Here is a 12,396-nt window from a genome sequence, read left to right on the forward strand (position 1 = left end):
GAGATGTTTGAGTTGTTGTTTGGAAGCATTTTGTGCTCAAACAGTGCTGAATTTTCTCTGAATGTGAACCATCTCCAGCTGCTGTTGGACTGCTCAGAGCTGGAGTCCAGGCTAACAGAGACCCTCACCCTGGTGAACACCGACGACTACGGCAAAGACCAGCTGGCTACGCAGAGTCTCATCACCAAACACCAGGTACAACACAGTCTGAGAGGTTGGTGCTTAACCAAAACAATAGAGGACCTCAGATCGTTCCCTGTGGAACTCCTTCTCAGTGCTGAACTGAACTCTGCACATACTAACAGGCATATTTACTTTGCATTTCTAGACTTGTCTCATTCGTCTTTGACATAGATTAAACCCCAAATTTAGAGCTTACTGTCCAAAAAATGACCATCTTTTTGTGAATATCATTTTTAATCTAAATGTATGATGGTAACATGTGAAACGTAGCAGCATGTGAGCAGCATCCTGATGATTTCCTGGCTATAGGTGTTGGAGGGCCAGCTGGAGGTGCTGGAGGTGGAGGTGGAAGAGTTGGGAGATCAGGTGGAGCAGGCGGTTCAGAACTGGAGTCTGGAGGCGCTCAGCAGACCCTACAGTCGCCTCAGCAGCCTGAACCAGCAGCTGCAGCACCAGGCTGCCCTCAGGTAACTACAGACCCATAACACTGTTAGATTACTGTATAGTTTCATGCTGCTTTAAGTTTGACTTTTATCTACCCTATATTTCTTCTGTTTGATGCTTTGAGAATGTAATTAGAAAGTATAGTTTTGCCATGGGGTCAGGTACAATAGCTTTGGGATGCATCTTGAGCCCCTTTCAGCCTACATTTCTTTACATTGTAGTCAAACTGTCCACATTAATACTATGCTGAATCAGCTATCAGCAGCTCCTGCTTGCAGTTTAACAAAGTGCAACTCTCACTGGATTACTTTGATACTGAAGAAAACTTAAAATCATGTTGATTTTCAGGGAAGTTCTGCAGTTTTAAAAAGCATCTTTGTCCTATGATTTATGAGCAGATTTATGGATGTCTATTAGTGATAGATGTACAGGGTAATGATATCCTCAGACACTGTAAGTCACACTGAATCTAAAAATATGTATATCATGTCCGTGTGTTCAGATTAGACTGAGTCATGACGCTGAGACGAAGTGCAATTTTTGACGCAAACAACATCAATCAGGCTTTAAGTGTTTTAAAGCACTTTAATCAGCTCGATGATCTGTGCGTCACTGCTGCAGCTCTGTGCTCACTGTGCTGGTGAGCAGTCAGCTCAGCGACCAGACTACAATGACTAACTTCCTGTTGTTTATAGAACACTTGAATGCACCTGATGTTTACACCTCACATCTCTCCCTCCAGGGGTCAGAGGTTAAAGGAAGTACTCCATCTCCACGAGTTCAGACGAGAGTCATCAGAGCTGGAGGACTGGATGAACCAGCAGAGACAGACGGCAGAGTCTCAGGACCTGGGCAACGACTACCAACATGTTCAGGTTACATCTCATTAATGGGACCTTTAGATAGATCCGACAGGCTGATCTTGCAGGTTTATCCTTATCTGTATATATTACATACAGTCAGGTCCATAATTATTTGGACAATGATACAGTTGTCGTCATTTTGGCTCTGTACACCATCACAATGGGTTTTAAATGAAACAATGAATACCTGCTTAAAGTGCAGACTCTCAGCATTCATTTAAGGCTTTTTTCAAAAATGTAGTATGAACCGTGTAGGAATGACAACCATTTCTTCACACAGTCCCCCGACTTTAAGGGCTCATAAGTATTTGGACAAACTAACATAATCATCAATTAAACAGTCAGTTTTAATACTTGGTTGCAAATCCTTTACAGTCAATGACTGCCTGAAGTGTTGGACACATAGACACATGGACACATAGAAGACACACTGTTGAATCTCAGTGTGTCTTCACCTGGTTAAATAAAGGTTTGATAATAATAAAATAGCAACATAATCCACCTCCAAGCTCAGATCTTCAAAATGTACAGCTTTCCTCACTCATCAGAATGATCAGCTCTGTAACCTATGTCACTGCTTTTTGCTAACAGCTGTGTGGAAGTTTCCATTTGAAAAACAGAAAAGAACGTAGATAGACCTGATAAAGCAACTGATAAAGGTCACTGTGATGTAGAGTGTGTGTGTTTGTGACATTTCAGTTGCTACGCGGGAAGTTTGAAGGTTTCATGAAGCAACTGGAAGTCGGAGAGGAGAGACTGCAGAGCTGCAGCGAGCTGGCTGCTCGACTGATCCGCAACAAACATCCACAGAGCTCTGCAGTCAAGGAGACACTGCAGCAGCTCAGGTACACACACAGCTGTTCACTCAGACGTCGGTCAGACCAGTCCAACACTAACAGATTAATTTAAAAAGCAAATTCACACCATTTCACCCAAATGACTTTCTGCCATTTTCAAAATGTTACTTGTGTAAAGAATTTTTTTCTTTGGAAGGAAAGAAGGAAGCACAGGAAGGGCAGAAAGGAAGAAAAAAGGGCTTCACTGGTAGATGCAGTTTGTGTTTGACTTTGTTTTAATTCTTACATTTGTTTGTTTGCAGTGCATTCTGGGAAGATTTAAAGGACGTGGCTCGTGAGCGTCAGGATCAGCTGCAGCGAGCCGAGGAGTGTCACCGCTTTTACCAGGACCTGACTGATGCACTGACACTCATCCAGGTACAGTATCTCTCTGTCATAAATCACATACATGCAGCCATCTGTACATTTTGAAGTCAAACCCTCTGAGTGTCTCTTTCTCTGTAGGAGCGACAGAAGAGCATCCCTGATGATGTGGCGAAGGATTTGCGAGGAGTGATGTCGCAGCTGAAGAAACATGATGCTCTGCTCCACGAGCTGGCTGTCACAGAGCAGCAGGTAGGGACACACAGAGAGGAGGAGGAGGAGATTATAGAGACAGAGCGTGTTTAATTCCCGCCCCCATCAGCGGGGAAACCAATACATCACTCTCCACTGACCTTGTAGTGTATGAAGGTGTCTCCGTGGTATTTACGCCTGCTGCAAACAACACAGAAATACCTAGAAGCTGCTCTATTTTTGCGTGTGTTGCAGTTGCAGGAGCAGCTGGATGCCGTTGACTCCATCCTGGACCTGTGCACACCTCAGTTGAAGCTCCGCCTGCAAGAAGTGCAGCAGGAAGTGGTGGAGCGATGGGAGGAGCTCCGACTCCGTGCTGAGAAGAGGGAAGAGGAGTTAAAACTGGCGTGCCAGAGATACCTGTTCCTGAACACGGTGAAGACAGACACATAGATGATTAAACATTAATATTCCCATCTTGTTTTTCAGATCTTACCTGTGTGTCTTTGTGCTCTGCAGGCGCAGGATTACTTCCTGTGGTGCAGCCAGCTGATTGGCGTGATGGCTGTGGAGGAGAGCATCAGTGATGTAGCGACCGCCGACCTCCAGCTGGCCCAGCACCAGCAGCTGTGGGCCGAGATGGAGGCCAGACAGGAGACCTACCAACAGGCTCTGGACATGGGAGAGGAGCTGCAGGCGCAGGACAGGACCAACAGGAAGGAGGTGAGGTTTGAAATGACTGGGTGTTTTAGGTGTAGCATGGGGTCGGAAATGTTTAACTGCGTCTTCTGCAGGTGTTGGAGAAGCTGGGGGCTCTGCAAGAGGAACGACACAAACTGGAGGAGCAGTGGAAGCAGAAGCAGAGCTGGTTAGAGAGTGTTCACCTGGAGCAGGTCTTCTACAGAGACGTTCACAGCATGGACAAAACGTCCAGCTCACAGGAGGTGAGCTCAGTCTTTGTGTTTGTCCTCCAGAGGAAACGAGAAACATCACTTTAGTGTCTGAGCGGTGGTTTAATCTCCCCACAGATTCTGTTGCAGAACAGCACTCTGGGAAACACTGTGGATGAGACGGAGGGTTTGATCAAACGCCACGAAGCTTTTGAGAAGTTGCTTAGTTCGCAGGAGGACAAGGTCTGGATTTAAATAGAGTAATTTATCTTTGTAAAACACATACATTCAACACTCTGGCACATTGTCAGGCAGTCCTGACAGATGCAATCGCAGCATACTGATGGCCTGCTCCCTCATGTGCTGGCCCTTAACTGTTCATTTAAATCCTCCCTCCCTCTGTTTGTTGCAGCTGTCCTCTCTGAAGGAACTGGCTGAGCGGCTAAAGAAGCAGCTGAGCAGAGAGAAGAGCGGACGGGTCCAAACCAAACTCAAGGCCCTCCTGAAGCGACGTGATCGGATCAAGGAGCTGTCTGTCAAGCGCAGAGAGGAGCTGGAGCTCTCCAGGATGCTGTGCATCTTCAACCGAGATGTTGCTGAGGTAGCCAACAATTCAGGTTCAAATGATGACATTGTACATTTCTAAGAAGGTTCCTCCTATTTTTCTTGTAAGATATGTTCAGATATCCTGTCTGTCTGTTAGAAGTGATTACCTGTCTGTCTGTGTGTCAGGCTGAGGAGTGGGTGTCTGAGCGGATGCAGAAGATGGCGGAGGACGGTAAAGCCGACCTGAGCAACCTGCAGGCAAAGATGAAGCTTCTCCAGAAACATCAGGTGTTTGAGGCTGAGATCCTGGCTCACAGCGAGATCATCAGCTCTGTGCTGCTGGTGAGATGACATGTTCTCTTTGGAAGCATCTCTGACTTCACTGGCTTCAAACACCTCAAACCTCATGGTGCACATCGTCTTCTTCTTGTTCTGTGCCTCCAGGCCGGAGAGGAGCTGGTCTCCCTTCGACACCCGAGGTCTAAGGAGGTGAAGAGGAGTGCAGCCTCCCTGCAGCTCCACTGGGAGGAGCTGAAGAAGGCCCTGGCCACACGAGGGAAAGCTCTGGAAGATAACAGAGACTTCCTGGAGTTCCTGCAGAAAGTGGAAGAGGTGGAGGCCTGGATCAGACACAAGGTGAGGGACTGATGGACTGATGGAGGGATGCAGGGATGGATAGTGTTTCACTGTGTTTCCAGTGTGTAATGTCTACCTCTGACGTGTGTGTGTTTCAGGAGGTGATGATTAATGTTGGAGATGTTGGGAAGGATTATGAACACGGAGTTCAGCTGCTGAAGAAACTCAGCGAGTTCAGGGGAACTGGAGATGGGGTGAGAAAATGTTGCATCATTTAATTCAGCCAGTGTGAATTTATTAGTTTACTGTGTGGATTTTCCCCAAAGTCAGTGCCTCTTGCTATCTGTAATACATACGTCCATAGTCCTTGACAAAGCAGTAGTATTTATTAGATCTTTCTCTTTTACTTCAAAGCACAAACCAGTGACTTGTGCTCTCATTTTCATTTAATACACTCAAAGTCTGAAACTTCAAACCTCTTTGGCTATGGAAATATCACTGTTGAAATTTTGGATCTTTATTGACAGCATAATGCAGTAACAAAAATTAAAAAGGCAAATGACAGCAGGAGAGAAACAAGGAGGCTTCATATTAAGATATGACAGAATATCTTAATCAGACAGAGAGAATTAAAATGAAAGGCCTGTCATTCAGTATAGGATACTTAAATAAATATACTGAAGGTATATTTAATCTGTAGAATGTGACGGTGGACGACGCTCACATCACCGCCATCAACAGACTGGCAGCCAGATTGGAGAAGAGACAGAGCGCAGATGAACTGGTTACTGTTAGACAGCGGAGACAGCAGCTCAATGACAGGTAACACTCACCGTTATTCTCACCTGTGTGGATGGTTTTCTCAGTTAAATACTTCAAACGTCTCATCTCTTCCAGGTGGAGCAAGTTCCACGGAGATCTGAACAGTTACAAAAAGAAGCTGGAGGGAGCACTGGTGATCCACGCCCTCATCAGAGAGCTGGAGGAGGTTAGAGACAGAGCCAACGAGAAGGTCAGTCATCTGATGCCGCCTTAAAACCCCATGGCAGATCTCCACTGAGACTAACACACAGGATGACTTAATGTTGTCCTCTGTCTCTGCAGATGCTGCTGCTGCAGGGTCAGGACTGCGGAGTCGATGTGGACAGCGTGGAGAACCTGATCAGGCGGCATGAGGAAACAGAGCGAGAGGCCGGAGTCATCCAGGAGAGGTCAAAGGTCAGTTGGAGAGCTTGTTTCAACACCTGCAGGACTTTAAAGGAGCCTTCCTGGTCCTCAACCTTGGAAAGATTTATAGACCTGCTTCAGTATTTGAAATAATATTCTGTCTATGTTTTTGGGAGACCTGAGAAAAGATGTGGCAGTGATCCAACCTGCTGGACAGAAGTGTTAAGTCATGCCTTAACGTGATTAATCTGGGTCTTGGTACATCTTTATGATGGCAGTGTGAGGGCTGTGATTCAGTGGGCTCTGGGTCCATGATTACACCAGGATTTCTGACTTATGTTTTGGCGCAATAATTAAATCACTGATTTGTTTAAAATACTTGCAGAGACACAGCCTATGTTACTGTAGTCACATGCTGAAATACAAATGTAAATTTGGGTTTCATCTGAATAATTATGATAGCTGATTTTATTGTTTTTGGACCTTTGGAAGCATGACAATGTTAAATTAAAGAGGACCAAGGATTGAGCCTTGTGGAACTCCACATGTAATGTTCGTCCTTTCAGATGCATAGTTGTTAATTTGAGACAAAATGGTTCCTGGAGACAGGATTTAAACCACTTTAGGACTGTCCTCATAGCTGTCATAGTCATAGCTGCAAACTTGTTGCCATTTTGAATGATATTAAGCAACAGCTGTATAATGCAACCAGCTATTTTTGAGCTGAAAAAGCAATTTCTACACACAATATTGGAGTAGAAGTTAGAAAATTACCTGAATCAGCATCATCAATCAAAAAGAATCCATATGATTATGTTTACAGTGGAAAAATATGTCTGATATTGCATTAGCTCTGGCTGCTTTAACTACTTAAGGCACTTATTTGACTGATGTGCTCACTGGCTCCTTTTAGATCTAGAAAAAGCACCTGGAAAACTTGTAGTTATATCTTTTTCAAAACTTAAAGCAGGTAATTGTTAATATTTAGCTGTTAGTGTGTAGCTGGGATATGTGCAGTGTGTAGAGGACTTTGTGTTGTCTTGTATAGTGGTGATAAAAACAGCAAAAAAAAGATGTAAAAAGGGTGTTGATGAAGTTCATGAAGTCTCTCAGTGAGTTTACTGTGCTCCATCTCTTTTTACCCAGGCTCTGGAGAAGGAGGTCTCAGACCACCTGAAGGCTCGATCAGTGATGGGCGACAAGCTGAAGAACAAACAGAAGGAGGTCCAGAAAGCTCTGAAGACTCTGGACAAGGAGGTGAAACACAGGTGAGGTTTTATTTATTCAGTGTGGCTGCACCCTGATAGTGTGAGTGATCAGATGAAGTCATGTGAGACTTGGATTGTTCAGGAAGGAGAAGCTGCAGGAGGCCCACCAGCTGCAGCTGTTCAAAGCCAACCAGCGCCTCCTGCTGGAGTGGAGCACCAAACAGAGCAGTGAGATGGCTGAGAAAGGTCTTCCCAAGACCAGGGCCGAGGCGGACCAGCTCATCGTGGAGCATCAGGACTGGAAGGTGAAAGTCGTCTTCAGAGTACCAGCTCAGTGTGGTGCTGTGTAGTACTTTTACTGTACGTGGTTAATACAGTAAATAAAATTTAACCATGTAAATGTTTTTACAGACGGAGATCGATGCCCGTGTTGAGCGCATCGACTCTGTGCGGGACTTCGGTCTGGGTCTGATCCGGTCAGGTCACAGTTCGAAGGCAGAGATCCAGAAGGCCCTGAACCAGCTGGAGGAAGCCAAATCTGGACTGGACCGCACCTGGCTGCACCGCAACACAACCCTGGAGCAGGCCCGAACTCTGCAGGTGATGATCTCATTGTGAAACATTAGAAACTGCATTTCTGTTACACTGTACATGATTTACTGTGCAGAGCTGTAATGATCTGACCTGTTGGTACCTTCCTGCAGGTCTTCCTGGCCTCTGTGGAGCAGTGTGAGAGCTGGTTCACCAACAAGGAGGCGTTTCTCTCCAACGAGGACCTGGGGGTAACAACCACTTCACTGATCACTGATTTAAAAAAACCCAAACAAACTGAGCATCAACGTTTACTTCTTCTTCTTCTTCTCTGGTGTCGGTGCAGAGCTCGGTGATGGAGGTGGAGACTCTGCAGAGGAAGCAGGCTCAGTTTGAGGAGGCTCTGGAGGCTCAGGTGGGGCAGCTGGACCAGGTGGAGAAACTGGGCCAGAAGATGATCCAACAGAAACATTACGACTCCGACAACATCAGAGCCAGGAGCAAAGCGCTCGCCGCCAGGTGATGAGAAGCACCAACCTCATCAGATCTCAGTTTATTGTCTATAAAATACTTATCTATTTCTCTTATATCATGGCTGTGTGTCTGTGTGTAGGCGGAGCCAGCTGCAGCAGCAGAGCAGATCTCGTCACAAAGCTCTGGATCAGTCACTGAAGCTGCAGCAGTTCTTGTCCAGCAGCTACCAGGTACTGGACTCTGCTGGACTTTATCTTCTCTACTGTATCTGTTTCCCATCCTGCTTCTAAATCTGTTCCCTTTTATCTGCTGAACTCTGGTGTGTTTGTTTATCCTGTGTTAAATGTGTGTGTGTTTTCCAGGTGTGTGTGTGGCTGAACGAGCGTAACGCCGTGGCCCTGGATGAGAGCTGGAGGGAACCAACCAACCTTCAGGCCAAACTGCTGAAACATCAGAGCTTTGAGGCCGAGATCCTCGCTAACCGCTACAGAGTGGACACACTCACCAAGGTCTGTGTGTGTGTGTGATGCTGTAAATAAATCTGTGTCTTCCAGAAACTCTTTAGATGTGAGCTGTAATTACATTTCCATTTTCATTAAAGCATTCAGATCACTAAATTATATCTAATCATAATTTCAACTTGGAAATAATTAATATACAATGAAACATCAATATATGGCGACACTTTCTCCATTTTCTGCTTCCACTCTGCTATAGTTTAGAGGCAAATGTTGTACGTTTAACTCTACATTTATCTGATAACTTTACTTAAGTTTTACTTCCAGCAAAGAACTTGTACTCCATGTACTTCTCAGAGTACTTCTTCTGCCTCTGATGTGTGTCTCATGTCTCTGTGCAGGAAGCAGAGAAATTGCTGTCTGAGTCTCGATCGGCTGAAGTGAAGGTTCGACCTCGACTCAGAGAGCTGACGGACAGCTGGGACGCTCTGATCCACAACTGTAAGGAGAAGAAAACCAGACTGCAGGAGGCCTACCAGGTTTGTTTAATCCTGTTGTCGTCTGCAGGCTGCACTGTAGTCAGTCTTTGGAAACAGAAACATGTCAGCAGGTGAAACTGAATCAGTGAAGTTGTGTTTAAACTCTTGAATGTGTGTTGTGTTCAGGCGCTGCAGTTCCAGCGTTCATTGGACGACATGGAGCAGTGTGTGGGCTCAGTGGAGAGCGAACTGACCAATGAGGACTGTGGAAGTGACCTGCCGTCTGTCAACAGGCTGCTGAAGGCTCTGCAGGGCCTGGAGGAGGAGGTGGACGGACACAGAGACAGAATCCAGGTACACAACGTCCGCTTCCTGTTTTAGACCAGCTGATGTGTGCGTCTGAGGGATGTTACAGTGCAGTTCATATAACTGCTGTTTAATCTAACAGGCTCTGGTGGAAACAGCAAAGATCTTCCGATCTCAAGGAAACTTCCTGGCTGAGGAGATCCAGACCAGAGTGGCGCACACCATCAACAGGTCTGGATTTGATATTTGATCTGATAGCGAATTTATTTTCTGTAGCTGTTGAAGTAATGTAGCTCCTATATGTGTCTGTGTGTGACGTTTTATTAGCCATCATGTGCGTTTCTTTGTTTTCTCTCCATGTTCTGTCTGACGGACATAAACAATGAAAATAAGACCTTAGTGGTGGCAAAGTTAATGATACTTTAACATTTCACATTATGCTTGGCGGTGTTGGTAACAGCTGTGTGATGCTCTCCGCTCCATCAGGTACAACAGTCTGTCGGAGCCCCTGCAGAATCGGAGGGAAACCCTGGAGGCCTGGCAGGTTCTGTTCCAGTTCTACAGAGACGTGGAGGAGGAGGTGGCCTGGCTGAGCGACAGACTGCCCTCCATCACTGCCAAAGACTGGGGGAGCTCTGTGAGCAGCGGCCAGCAGCTGCTCCACAAACACCAGGTACTCACACACACAGTGCTGCAGCAGGGAAACATAAAAACATGACACTTACACAGTCGTTTATGTTGACAATAACGAGTATTAAAGGAGCAGTGTGTGGATTTAGTGGCATCTAGTGGTGAGGATTGCACATTGCAACCTGCTGAAACAACTTCTGTGTGTATGTTTTAAAGTGTTATTTGTTTTTCAGGCTGTGATGCAGGAGATCTCAAGCCGCGCCCCGTTGATCCAGGCAGTGCAGGAGGCGGGGCGGAGTCTGGTGAGGCGCCATCTCTAATTTTTTTCATAGCTTTATTTATTGAAATTTATAGGACATGCATGAATCAGCTGTTAAGTTTCAATGCCCATGTCTGGACAAGTAAATTCAATTTCAGTTTATTCCATTTATTATTTTAATTTGGATGGTAGATGGTAGTAGTGATAATAACAGTAAGTAAAAAAAAAAAAAAATTAAAAAATAGAATAAAAACTAAAATATAGGAATAAACAAATGTAAATAAAGATAATAATGAAATAAAATGAAATTAACTAAAAGTGATACAAAAAAAATCTCAGTAAAAATGAATTAAATAAAAATGAAAAATAAATTATCACGTAAAGAATTGAATAACTAGGTGTAGCAGACATTTACAGTCTGTCAATGACTATATTACATTGACCTTCGCAGGTCAGAGGTCGTCACTTTGCGTCTCACGACATCCGTGAGCGCCTGGAGGAGTTAAAGAGTCTCCACGAGGAGCTGCTGATGGAGGCGGAGAGGAAGGGGAAGCTCCTGCAGGAGGCGCTGAGCATCCACACCTTCCTCACTGAGGTAAAGACACAAATAGAGTTCATTCATGCACAGCTGGGAGGTTTGCCTGCAGGGTGTTTTATAAACTGTTATTTAAACCTGTGTGTGTGTTGAGGTGTCTGAGCTGGAGCTGTGGTTGGAGGAGCAGCGCGCAGGTTTGGAGTCTCGGGACTGCGGGAGGAGCGAGGAGGCGACGGAGGCTCTGCTGAGGAAGCTGGACTCTGTGGACGTGGAGCTGGAGAACCAGAGGAAGACGGTGGAGAGGCTGCAGGAGAGCGGGGCCTCGCTCCAGCACCTCGGACATCCCAACAGGTAAACAGACACACGGCATGGTTACCTGTACACACACCTGCAGACTCAGGAGGAGGTCTGACTGTCAATGAGAGGAGGGACATGAGGTGTGACTGTGTTTGTTCAGGATGAGTGTGGCTCATTACATTTGTTCTTATTCTTAGAAATCTTCAAATGTTTTGTTGTTATTTTTTGAAAAGTAAAACAAAATAAAGTTCTCTCTCTCTGTCTGTCTGTCTGTCTGTCTCTCTGTCTCTCTGTCTCTGTCTGTCTCTGTCTCTCTGTCTGTCTGTCTCAGCCACCTGGTCAGTGAGTCTCTCCCGGTCGTCCTTGAACACTTCGAGACTCTCCTTCGACTCTCCGCTACTCGTCGTGCTGCTCTGGAAGACCAGCTCCGCCTCTACGTGTTTGAGAGAGAAGCCAAAGAACTACAAACATGGCTGACCTCAAAGAAGACTGTGGTCGAGTCCAAGGACTGTGGACAAGATCTGGAGGATGTCGAGGTGAGTCACACAAGTACCAGAAGTTAGATTCATAACCTTGTTGACTTTTTTTTACATAGTTTCCTGTTTAAATGTGCTTATTTTCAACTTCAGATAAGATAAGGGAAGATAAGATAATATATACTTTACTGTCCCCAAGGGGAAGTTTTGCTTGTGCAAAGTGCTACACACAGCCGTAATGGACTTTGGACAATATATAGCCATCAACACAGTACAGTGGTACACTAAAGACACAGTAATAAATTACATACAATAAAAAAAGTGATTAAAAGTTGAAAAAAAGACAAAAATTTAAAACCAAAATGGCAAAAAAATAATTTTAAAAAAGGCAAAAATAGAATAAAGATACAGCAAATAAAAAATAAAATGAACAAAAAAGGGGGTAAAGATATGACAAAAATAGATAAAAGATATGACGGCAAAAGGTATGATAAAAAAGAAAAACAAATTATGGCAAAAATTGAAAAGGTATGGCAAAAAAAGATTGCGAATATAAAAAAGAGGGCTAAAATAAGAAAAAAAGGACAAGTTGAAAATAAATGGTAAAAAAATAAAAAGATATTACAAAAATAAAATATGGAAAGAAGAAGAATATGGAAACAATAAAATAAAATGACAAAAAATTGTCAAGATAATCACAAACTTAATAAAAAATATGACTA

The 12,396-nt window shown here is 44.7% G+C and overlaps 1 protein-coding gene across 2 annotated transcripts in view; it reads left to right on the forward strand.

Moving 5' to 3' along the window:
- Positions 1–12,396, forward strand: part of sptbn5 (spectrin, beta, non-erythrocytic 5) — a 56,948-nt gene that overhangs the window by 33,233 nt on the left and 11,319 nt on the right. For both annotated transcript variants that reach the window (XM_078175356.1, XM_033642871.2), the window contains exons 36-67: positions 79–195; positions 493–650; positions 1,370–1,502; positions 2,190–2,335; positions 2,590–2,704; positions 2,792–2,902; positions 3,098–3,277; positions 3,362–3,565; positions 3,637–3,786; positions 3,871–3,975; positions 4,145–4,333; positions 4,465–4,620; positions 4,723–4,914; positions 5,013–5,108; positions 5,555–5,676; positions 5,752–5,866; positions 5,959–6,072; positions 7,168–7,289; positions 7,372–7,534; positions 7,641–7,829; positions 7,934–8,011; positions 8,107–8,279; positions 8,374–8,464; positions 8,597–8,743; positions 9,094–9,231; positions 9,358–9,525; positions 9,620–9,708; positions 9,964–10,150; positions 10,341–10,409; positions 10,818–10,961; positions 11,056–11,252; positions 11,530–11,734. In XM_078175356.1, coding sequence (XP_078031482.1) covers positions 79–195; positions 493–650; positions 1,370–1,502; positions 2,190–2,335; positions 2,590–2,704; positions 2,792–2,902; positions 3,098–3,277; positions 3,362–3,565; positions 3,637–3,786; positions 3,871–3,975; positions 4,145–4,333; positions 4,465–4,620; positions 4,723–4,914; positions 5,013–5,108; positions 5,555–5,676; positions 5,752–5,866; positions 5,959–6,072; positions 7,168–7,289; positions 7,372–7,534; positions 7,641–7,829; positions 7,934–8,011; positions 8,107–8,279; positions 8,374–8,464; positions 8,597–8,743; positions 9,094–9,231; positions 9,358–9,525; positions 9,620–9,708; positions 9,964–10,150; positions 10,341–10,409; positions 10,818–10,961; positions 11,056–11,252; positions 11,530–11,734 — 4,563 coding nt within the window. The remainder of the gene's footprint in view (positions 1–78; positions 196–492; positions 651–1,369; positions 1,503–2,189; positions 2,336–2,589; positions 2,705–2,791; positions 2,903–3,097; positions 3,278–3,361; positions 3,566–3,636; positions 3,787–3,870; positions 3,976–4,144; positions 4,334–4,464; positions 4,621–4,722; positions 4,915–5,012; positions 5,109–5,554; positions 5,677–5,751; positions 5,867–5,958; positions 6,073–7,167; positions 7,290–7,371; positions 7,535–7,640; positions 7,830–7,933; positions 8,012–8,106; positions 8,280–8,373; positions 8,465–8,596; positions 8,744–9,093; positions 9,232–9,357; positions 9,526–9,619; positions 9,709–9,963; positions 10,151–10,340; positions 10,410–10,817; positions 10,962–11,055; positions 11,253–11,529; positions 11,735–12,396) is intronic.

This window comes from Epinephelus lanceolatus, chromosome 15 (assembly GCF_041903045.1).
Source record: "Epinephelus lanceolatus isolate andai-2023 chromosome 15, ASM4190304v1, whole genome shotgun sequence".
NCBI lineage: Eukaryota > Metazoa > Chordata > Actinopteri > Perciformes > Serranidae > Epinephelus > Epinephelus lanceolatus.